The 10,811-nt window shown below is 38.6% G+C and overlaps 2 protein-coding genes across 2 annotated transcripts; both read right to left on the minus strand.

The window, feature by feature from the left end:
- Positions 1–768: 768 nt before the first annotated feature.
- Positions 769–5,953, minus strand: LOC145490622 (uncharacterized). Its single transcript, XM_081469706.1, has 6 exons — positions 5,683–5,953; positions 5,093–5,242; positions 3,662–3,784; positions 2,609–2,940; positions 1,624–1,768; positions 769–1,145 (listed from the first exon to the last, which is right to left on the minus strand). The coding sequence occupies exons 1-6, from the start codon at positions 5,951–5,953 to the stop codon at positions 769–771; spliced, it is 1,398 nt and encodes a 465-aa protein (XP_081325832.1).
- A 3,373-nt stretch (positions 5,954–9,326) lies between these two features.
- LOC145491213 (uncharacterized) lies at positions 9,327–10,139 on the minus strand. Its single transcript, XM_081470365.1, has 2 exons — positions 10,021–10,139; positions 9,327–9,868 (listed from the first exon to the last, which is right to left on the minus strand). The coding sequence occupies exons 1-2, from the start codon at positions 10,034–10,036 to the stop codon at positions 9,327–9,329; spliced, it is 558 nt and encodes a 185-aa protein (XP_081326491.1). The 5' UTR covers positions 10,037–10,139.
- Between the last annotated feature and the right edge of the window lie 672 nt (positions 10,140–10,811).

Consider the following 10,811-nt stretch of genomic DNA (forward strand, 5'->3'; position numbering starts at 1 on the left):
TCTATCCTAATGTATAAAACATTGAATGGTATGACACCTGATTATCTGAGATCAAGATTCGTATATCGTGACAACGTAAATGCGTATCGTTTAAGGAATACCGAAAACAAATTAGTTCTTCCACAACTTCAAACTGATTATCTTAAGAGAAGTTTTTCGTACGGCACAGCTCAGTTGTGGAACAACTTACTTACAGACCTGAGACAAGCATGTTCGCTAACCGATTTAAAATCTAAATTAAGTCGCCACTGTTTAAAGTAATATATTAATTTTAAGTAAAGTTTTAGACACGGCCTCCATAAAAAGCAGGTTTTTATTCTAATTTTTATTGTAAGTACGCAGATAGGTAGATATGTAGTCCAGTAACTTTGTTTACTATTGGAAAAACCGTGTATAAATAAAGTTATCTTATCTTATCTTATCTTATCTTATCTTATCTTATCTTAAGCATTATCCTCTCCAATGCGTGGCGCCAACATGAAATGGCCCTCGCTGCCATTTTTAAAGTTCTATTCCTATTAATTGGAAGAAGTTTCATTTGTTGACCTGGACAAATAAAAACGGCTTTGCCTTCAAAAAATTATAACCTAGAACTGCTGAAATTTAAAAAAAGTGCTCTCAGGGACAGGATCGGACTCCGTTCTACACAACTACAATTCAGTCTGAAGAATTCTCTGAAGAAGGCATCAGCTAATGATAAACCTTAGCTCTGTTGCGAGTTTTTTTGTCTGCGAAAGTATTTGCGAAAATTAAACTCTAGTAAACGTTTTAATTAGTGCCACAATAGATAAGATAACATGGATTGTACGGTGGTGTTCCACTGATGAAGTAGACATAGTAAGAACCGCAGTTTCTGACTTGAATGTTGGTGGCAAATTGACAGCAGTTTGATGACCAGGTGAAGCAGACTTGTTTGGAGACCGGACCTTCAGCTACTGTAGGATGAGGGCCATTCAACCATCCTGGAGCGTTTGCTCCACAATGGTTTTCAGAAACACACGAGGTGGGCATTTTAGTTCCAGCGTCGCCTTGGAAACGGAACCAGCCAGGACCGAGCGACTGGTCACAATAAAAGTCTGCTGCATCAACAGGAACGTACGTGGTTTTTCTGTGAGAACTGGTCAGATTTTGGTAGCCTTGGCATTCTACAAAATACAGGAAAAGAACGACGTAAGCAGGCAATTATCTTTTTATTTTGGCACGCTTCGTTGAAGAAATGATAAAGAGTCTTTAAGCGGGAATAACGTTTGTGGCCTGTATTTCGAAGACAACATTTGACAGCAACTGATAACAAAGAGGCAGGCTTGTTGCTCATACATTACCTAACTTTGTATGACAAGATATATACGTGTTGACAACGTCCTTTTCATTCACGAGATTTTTGCCCTTGTCGAACAAGCAACATAGAAGAATGTAATGACAACTATTCATAACGCACGCCCCTTACCAAACCATGTAAAAAAAAATTGTTGCTGTTGTTGTTGTTTTTGTTGCTACTGCAACTTACACCAAAACTACATGAAGTCTCAGCGACCTATTCTTTTCCTACAGAATAGTCCTACATAACCTAATTGACCTTAAAGACTGCAAATAATCTCCGCAAGCAGGCAATTTGATATGTACCTGAGTGATGATTGCTGTACACCTCCACTCTAAGGCAGTTCCAGTAATGACTATTGGTGGGGTGAAAACGGATGTATCTTGCAGGCACGGAAGTTGGTAACTTGTGTTGGTCAATAGTGGTACTGTTACCTTCCCTGTGAAATACCTTAAAATGCAACCCAAATATAACCTTGAGCATGCGCCCCCAGAGCCCGCTATCTATATCGATAGTAGCACATTGCTTCCTTAGCTAATTGGAAATTCAAAAACTAAGTCAACCACATTGTCAATAACCTACATATGCGGAAACTGACCACAAATCACTTCTCCGAAGACTTCATTTCTGTTTCGAGAAGCAAAGACTCAAGAAAAGACGTTTGTGTCTATCATCCTCAAAAAAGGATTAAATCAAATGTTAAAGTAGCTCATTGGTTCAAGAATGTTCTTTTATGCAAATCAAATCGCGTAACACAACCCGGTTGTCCTTATCCTCTCTAGATGTATTGTCTGTTTTACACCAAACGAAGCCGAACATTACTTTACCTTAGCGAGTAGCAGCAAAGAAGAAAGTTTGGAATCAAATTCAACAGCTGTGATGTAAGGCCTTCCAAAGGATCAGCAGTAAACCTTTGAAAATTTTATCCCCAGCAGAAGTCGTGCCAACTGGGAAACCCAAGGTCAACCACCCGTTGTAACCTAATGTAGATTGGGCCTAACGACCATACCTAACCGTTCAGTGGTGGGTATAATGTGCAGCTAATTTTGACGTACAATTTTGCCGGTTGGGAGATTTAATATGGGACTGGATAGGTTTCTGCCGCATTTTCCACGCCATAAATTCTTATTTTCCATGATAACTAGGGGCCATTCTCGGGGAATATCGACCTTCATGGTTGTTCTGTTTGAACCTCGAGCTCGCCGCGCTAAATCCACACTGGCAAGTCTTCAGACCATTATTAACTACTGTTTACATTCCATGGTCACTGATAAAATGTCTAAACGTTACCTGATCTGTATCATTCGCATCTTTGTAAGTTGTCCAATTTTTTCCGTCAGATGAATACGACAACTTGAAATCAGTAACCCATACATAACCACTTACGTCCCCCTGGGAAGCAACAGCGCAAACTTGGATTATTCTTTTAAAGTCGATTTGCAGCCAGTCGTTGTCGCTGTTAGAGACTGCAGAGCACCAACCGGCACCTCTGGTATCGTTCAGACGTCCGTTGTAACTGAAACTGCCACGATTATTAGTGGCGTGTGAAGAAGCTGTCATCTGGTTATCAGGAATTATGTCAGGTGAGGAGACACCAACAGGATAGTCGAAGCAATTAACCGCTAAAATTATTTTGATGAAACGTGACTTAATAGCACGGCAGATAAATACTGTAAATAAAGCCCCCGAGATTTAGTGATTTGTTGGGATCAATATCAATATCAGCAGCTGGACAATTAAAAGTCCCTTACCTAAAAATACATATTAAAATTACTTTAAAGTGCCTTACATAATAACAACAATTTAAACTGTTATAATTACTGTTCAGATGCCCTTTATAACTCTGTTGTCCAAACTATTTCACTTAAACCTAAAAGTTCCAACTTCCCTAATAATTCGTAAAGGTTCGAACTTGTTAGCCTCTTAAAGTTCGAACTTTTAGGACTGCTAAAGTTCAAACTTTAAGACTTTTAAAAGTTCGAACTTTAAGACTTTTAAAAGTTCGAACTTTAAGACTTTTAAAAGTTCGAACTTTAAGAGCCTTAAAAGTTCGAACTTTAAGAGTCTTAGTTGCTTATATTGGACCAAAGTTCGTCTTTAAGTTCGAACTTTACGATGCCTTCCAACTGAACTTGCACTTTAAAAGTCGGATCTATATCAGCACTTAAGACTCATAAGACTCTTCAAAGTCGTAGGATAGCAAAGGATAGCAACAGAAAATGGCTCTTAAAGTTCACTTTATTTCAAGCTTCTCAAGAGTACTATGAACTGACGGTATCAACAAAGGAGTATTGAAAGAATGTGGTGTTTATTTATTTACAGCGCCCGCATGTTCCTACCTACCTGTGCAGTTTTTACCATCTCCGGTAAACCCAGCATGACACAAACAATTGTAAGACCCGCGAGTGTTGATACATTTGGCATTGAGGTCACACAGCTGGACGTTAGTACTGCATTCGTCGATGTCTGAAGGGAAAATATACAGAGAATAATACGTGGGTGCGGGTAGATATGGAATCTATATTCGAATGTTCATCACTTAAATAAAGATTCTTATCCTATCTTATCTTAACTCGATATAACACCAGTGAGCGGAGCAAACTACTGAGATATAATGTTGCAAACGAGAAGAGAAATTTCGTATCTACAATCAACATGTATTATTTTGTTTATTATATTATAATATGAACATACTAATATAACGACTTTTTGACGATTTCTATTTTCTGAAAATTCTCCAAAAAATGTCCGGAGGTATTTTCCGAAAATGCCCGAAGCCGGATTACCGAAGATTAGCATATCGGTGTATGTTTCGATCATGCACCAACAAATTTAAGCTCAGTTAAAGGGTCAAACATGGTATCAATCATCACATCATCGATATTATCAAAGTGAAAAATTATCGTAATTTTATACGTGTTTAATTTCGACTTTTTTTAGAGCTGAAATCCTTTTTTCAAACACCGCAGTTTATGTAATAAAACCCTAATAGTAAAATTTAAGAAGTTCTATAAATGTCTCACCTAGATGTCAATCAAAAAACTTGCTTTTTCCAAGAAATATTTGTTGATTCATAATGGAATCGAATTGCATGATCTTCAACCATGGCCCTTAGAGTTCACAAAATGCAAGTTGTGAATAAGGCTTCAAAGGATAGTGTTATAATTATCGAACGTTTTCTTGCCTAATTTCCCTAATATATTGAATTGTTAAATGCCGCTAAATTTTACAAATAGCTTGGATAAAACGAAAAATTCCACAGGGTAAAATAGAACAACTTGCATTGCAGTCCATAAAACTTGATGATTTTGTGACAGTTTTAAGAAATCAAAATTCTGATTCTTTTGGACATCATTTTTGTTTCTTTTTGGTTGATATTTCATAATTCGCTTTTATCCCTTTAAGGGTTATGTTCTTTTTCTACTGCAAGATAATTAGGCAAGCTTATAGAAACCTCAAGTCACATTTATCAAAACTTGAGGCACCAGCTGCCTGACGCTGTCCCTTTAAATTTACATTTACGTCAGAAAGTCAGAAATGTGCCATCGATTCTATAGTCACAATACATTTTGTACTGACATTTTCCCCTCTAAGTTGTTTTTCTTCCTCGGGCAATCTCTGTAGTTTCCTACCATTCTGAGGCACCGAAATTTTGTACAATCATATCTGAAGGCGGCCGTTATGGCTGAGAGTCGTTCATTTCACGAACCATTTATGGCTACTTCATTGTAAAAGTTTAATTTTTACAGCTGTAAGTTTCATAATTTAACAGACCTTCTGTCTCCATGTCACAATGCGCAAGCACAACCTCCCCCGGTACAAGTGAATCAAACCAGTATTTGCCGCTGACCGCTCGTCCTCCTTCACTCTCCTTGATCTCTTTGCATGTTTCAGCGGGCAGTTCAGGACTGAAACCAAGTGGAACTATGACGCAAAAGCCAAGCGTTACTAAACAATTTCTGGTTTTCTGTAAAATGTATGCAAATAAATAGCATCGGTACCAACATTGTCTATATCACCCAGGTGATCGAGTCCTAGCAAAATGGCCGGGGTAAGTTAAGATGGAGCACTCGCAAAATCGAGGGCAGGAGTGATGACTTATGTCACTAGGCTATTGCAAGACGTCAGCGTCTTTTGTCCTAAGTCAAAAAACAAACACCACAATTTTTGCAGTGGATATGTCTGAGTTCTGGCTCAGGGTGGTTTTAACTTTTACCAGTGTGATAATTATAATAAACTCTCTACAGTAACAGTCACCTCTTTCTATTGTTCCAATGAATCAGTGATAATAAATTTTCGTGTGCATTAGCTACGATTTGTATCGACCTTTTCTTCCTTCCCTTCTCGTATCTTCATTGTCATACCTCTATTGGGCCAGCTTTTCACATAGACGCTGTTTTCATCCGGGACAAAACTGTATGGCTTTGCCTTTTTAGTCCTGTCATTCAGCTCGCAGATTTTGCTCGGTATGAAGTAGTTGTAGCTTTGGCACTTGAGTTCGTTTTCACATAGAACTTGACACTCAAATAGAGATCGAATTACTGATGTTTTAAAAGCGTGACCTTTGAGAGCTTTGCCATTCACCGACGCCTCAGCCGGCTTGCACTGTTGGTCAGCGGTAACACGTAGATCCATCCGGGAAATCAGGCAGAATGCAAAAAGTGCTAGCGGGCACATTTTTGTGAATCCTTAGAAAGTCAATAACATATGAAAGCGTATCTGGAGCATAAAAAAACTGAAATGAAATAGTTGATCACATTTCTTAGGCACCCGCATGAAATAGAAACGATGGGATTAACAAAAGATAATAAGTATAAAATTAATCTTCACAGCCATCAATGCAAGGCCATATGTTAATTTTCGACGATATGCTTGAAGAAAGCAGCTTGCTTAGGCATACAGCCAAACAAATGTCCTCAACAGTTGCAGTAATAATTTACTAGAGAGGTTTTAATCGTGTTCAGTCTTGAGGAGTCACTTCCAAAGGGCTAAAGCTATCAAACCTAAGTACCCTGGCGTACACTTGAGTGACCGGATGAACGATGCAAATTTGTCGACGTCTAAAAGTTTTTTCACCATTGGAAAAATCTCGAAATATAGTCCTTCAAGAACTTTTTCTACTTCTGTAATTGTCGTAGATCACATATAATTTTTTTGGCTTGATGGATAACTGTTTCTACTATCCATCGCAAATTGTGCAAAGGTGGATCTGCATCTCTGGGCCAAACGGGGTCATTTTTTTCAAGATACACTGTCCGTGTATGACCCTTGTAGATGATACAGCAGATTTTTAGGAGATCCCTGTCAATATCTTAGAGCTTGTTAAAACGTACTTCATCTGGAACTTTCATCTATCTCTAGTAAACTGTTAGCGTTCGATTTTCTGTTAGATTGATTTGGGTGGTGCTCTAGTTGCTCAAAGTTCAACTGTATCTGAACTCAAAACTCCGATCGAGCCATCTTAAAGAATTCGAAAATTTCAAACGTTCATCCTCAGTCCAAAACCTAGGCGTTATTGAATGTTCGAGTTCCTATTGGACTGACTATGATGGTGCTCTAAGCTGTTCAAAGTTAAACAGTATCGTTATATACAAACCCGATCGAGCCACTTAAGAGCTACCATTGCATCTGTTTCAATAAACTCTTAATGCAAGGTGGTATTCCAAGAAGCCGCATTTAAATTTTTCAATTTACAGGCGCAAGTCCATGTCACTGATGAGATGAAGGCGCTGGTTTAGTCTGAATATTAAAGAAGTTTCATTTATTTCACAGATAGCGACAAGTTTGAATCAATCTTCCTTGTTCGTGGCTATACTTGATTTCCTTAGTTTATGGATGTACTGAAGTTTCCTTCTATTTCAAGGGAAATTTTTTCATTGCGCAAAGAAAGCGAGTTAGAGTCTTGAAATACATTAACTCTTTAAAAACCAGACGGCGTTTTGGGTTTCCTTGGCGGTCATCCAGTTATGGTGGAGTACCTATAGATAGCCTCCTAATTGTATGTATATTGCCTTTTTCACTAGAAATTCGAAAGCCGAAAAAACATATAGAAATAAAGAAATAGTTACAACCCAAATATTAGCATGATATTTTATATTTGACTCAATCCTCATGAAGTTTCGACTTGAGCCCCAACAATGAAATGAAAAAAAAGTTTTACATCAAAGCGAAGAGACTGTTTGCCATGCAGATGAAGGAATGTAACTTACCTTCAAGACAGTTTCAAAACAACAAGACATGATTCACAAACCAAGATCATCAAAGGAAAACCATGAGCCTCGGGGAAAAATTAAGTATTTTTTTTAATATCCCAACTCGCTAAAGTTATGCAAAGTACGATACGTATCTAAATTAGAAAGTGCCGCGACAGGTGTTTAAAAGTTAGACATGTAAATTATCGTCTTTCACCTTCACCCTGTAGATAGAGGCAATGTCGAGTTAACAAATGATTACAAAACCATGGGACTCTCTTTTTACTAACTCTGGAAGGTTTTTAACCAATGCGCAGAAAAAAAAAAAAACAGGTGTAATTTGGATAATGTCCTGTAGGCGGACGTCAACTAAAATGTAAAACGGATTGGTACACAGTTCATATTTCAGTTTTAATTAAATCGAGCCTTGTCCTTCAGTTTTTGTTGATTTGTTTTCTTTAAAGTGAATGCTGCTGACAGGAGCTAAGCTCGCATCGCCACGATATATATATGTTCGTTTTTAGGCTTTTACCCCTAGAACGAAAACATGTTGAGCGCGTAGGGATGACTTTATTGTGAGAGCTCGCCTCCATTAGTGTGGCCGGAGGCGAACGGAGAAGATTGTTTCTTTTACATTCAAAACTGAAAGTTTAATTACTATCTTTTTTTTCCATAATTGTCACTTTTTTGTGTCACTTATTGTGCATGTTCTCGTGTTAGTCAAGCACGAACTCGGAACTTTGCTTCTGCAAGTTAACACATATGTTTGATGATGTGGCAGAAGAGGCCGCTTCTTTTGAGTCTTATGAGTTTTGACAGAAGCGTAAAGGAATTAGCATTACTTTCGGGGTGGGGGGAGGGCTTAACTTTGCGAATTCAGTTGTATTGTTGAATTTGGATGAGCAAGACTTGTGGAAAACAGGTTCAACTAATATGACACTAGAATAAATTTAGCCACGATGTTTCCATGGCAGCTGACTTTTGACAGGCGTAGTTTTCAAATTTGAAATTTTCCCGTCTTTAATGAAAACATTTTACATTTCTTGCAGTGACTTTTACATTTTGGGAATGCATGCATTTTTTAAATGTAGACTAAGAAGTGAACATGAATTGGCAGAAAGGGAAGATTCGCGAGCACAAAGAAGAAAGAATTGTGAGCAAAGACTGAGATAAGCTAATGTAACCATGAGAAACATTTTTTAGTCTAATCATGTGCGCTATTATTATTTTTTATTTTTTCGTCCCCAGAACCCCCTGTCCCTCTTCGCCAGCGGGGACTTGCCAAGATCTAGAGTTAAAGGTGGCTCTTGTTTTGATTGGGTACGATGTTCACCAAGCTTTTCGACTCCTAATGAATGTTACTTCTACCTAATCCGAAATATTGGACAGTTTGACCAACTCCGTTGATAAAATCCTCAAATAGACTTATCTAGAGCAGTTATCTTGTACCCGATCCTCATGATCACCGGGGTGCGGGCTCAAATTTTGCACCATGGCTGTTGAATAGACCATTTGCTAACATACGTGTCTGAACGAATTAACTCACACCAGTTGAACTCGTCACCATCGACTGCATTATTTTTGCAGGCCGGAAAGGGAGTCTATGATTTAGCCATGACAAAATTTTGCTCTGATTTGAAAACGTCATCCTTAGTGCAAAAAGATAATGCTAGAACACAAATGCTTACATATTCCACCAAATTTTGCTTTAAACTATCCATAAGCAGCAATATGTTTTTTTTTCTTTCTGGAAAACAGGTAAATGTCTCTATATAAACTAGAAATCAGCAGTTCTGTCTGTCACCACGGTCGGCATTTTAGCGCACGTAGATTTTCCAGAAATCTCCCAACGATAACGGTTTCTTTCCAACATCATCACACAACCAGATACCGTTCTGAACGACAACCCAATGATTCTCGTGAGCAATAAATGCCGCGTGGTCATACATCTTGTTCTCTCTGCGTTTGCTGTAGTGTCCCCACTTTCCAACGTAGTGTGAGCCGTCATTTCCCCACTTATCACAGTGCACGGCTAACTGAGAGTTATCGCCTTCTAGTCTTTGATACGAATTACATGAGGAGGGAAGCACGTCAGTCTGGCCGCTGAAGTACTGGACCACAGCTTCATCAGTGCTGTTTGCAACAGTGGTCACATGGAACGTACGTCCCTGTTGTTTACTGCAGTGGAATCGGATCTGAGTGAAATTCAAGAGTGCTCTCAGTTCATTCATGGCGCTGGTTGTGATGCCCATTCTATTGTTGTGATAATTACTGATTCCGCGGTATGATGCCTCAGGGGTCCAGCTAGGAGGTGGAGAAGAACTGTTCATTAACAAATTGACGACGAGAAGCCAGCCTCCTGAAATCAGACGAATGGACTTGAGTATTACCGCATTTTTAAACCGATAGGGTAAGTTATTTTTAGGTAATCACCTCCATCAGAGAGATCCTTGATTTTAACGTAGTTTTCAGATCCGTCACAAGGTAGTTGGCATATTTTCGTTATTTTACCTCCATTAGCTGTCATGTTACAGTAGACTTTCAAAGGGTTTCCATCCTTTGCAGGGTCGATCCAGTATTCCCCGTCTCCTTCCGAATTTCCAGAATCCCGGATGTCCTTACAGGAATGCCCAGGAAATGAAGAAGAAAAACCGAGTTTCTCTAGAAATTGACATAAGAACGCATTTTATTTGTTAGCGCATCTCGGTTTTTACTGTTTCTTTGTGTGATATAATACAGAGACTGGCTTTACTTTTCATAGCCTTAACTCCTTAGCTTAAGTTCTGTGAGAGGAGCGGGTAAAAAATACAGAATCGCTAGTAAAAATTCCGAAGAAGGAACTAAATGAACTTCTGGCGAATTTCTGGCCGAACATAACGACAGAAGGAAAAAGCTGATCTTATCCTTATGACGTTATGTTTCTGTTAAAGCAAGTGTGAACATCATCGACATGACAACATAACAAAGAACCAATCAGAGCGGCGCAAGAATTGTCGAACCCAGTGCGAAACCAGCACTATTTTCAAAATGGCGGTGACTGAGCAAGAATTGACTGTTGCAGAGCAAGAAATATTGACGGCGGTTCGATGCCATCCAATATTGCATGACAATTGTATGAAGGAGTTTATAAAGACCAAAAGAGGGACTTATGTCGTTATGTCAATGTTCACATTACCGACATAGGACGATTATGTCGTTATATTATGTCATTATGTCATTATGTCCTTACATTTATGTCGTTATGTCGTTAGTGTGTACTAGGCTTTATCAAGTCAGCTGCTTTCGTTTACAATGTATATCCG

This window comes from Orbicella franksi, chromosome 6 (assembly GCF_964199315.1).
Source record: "Orbicella franksi chromosome 6, jaOrbFran1.1, whole genome shotgun sequence".
Classification (NCBI taxonomy): domain Eukaryota; kingdom Metazoa; phylum Cnidaria; class Anthozoa; order Scleractinia; family Merulinidae; genus Orbicella; species Orbicella franksi.

Bases quoted from the DNA above. Each gene is read 5' to 3' on its own strand.
- LOC145490622 (XM_081469706.1), bottom strand. From the start codon at position 5,953: ATGGATCTACGTGTTACCGCTGACCAACAGTGCAAGCCGGCTGAGGCG. The intron at 3,785-5,092 runs GTCTGTTAAATT...TTTTCCCTTCAG, and splicing joins TTGTGACATGGAGACAGAAG to ACATCGACGAATGCAGTACT. The intron at 1,769-2,608 runs GTAACGTTTAGA...TTGCATTTTAAG, and splicing joins ATGCGAATGATACAGATCAG to GTATTTCACAGGGAAGGTAA.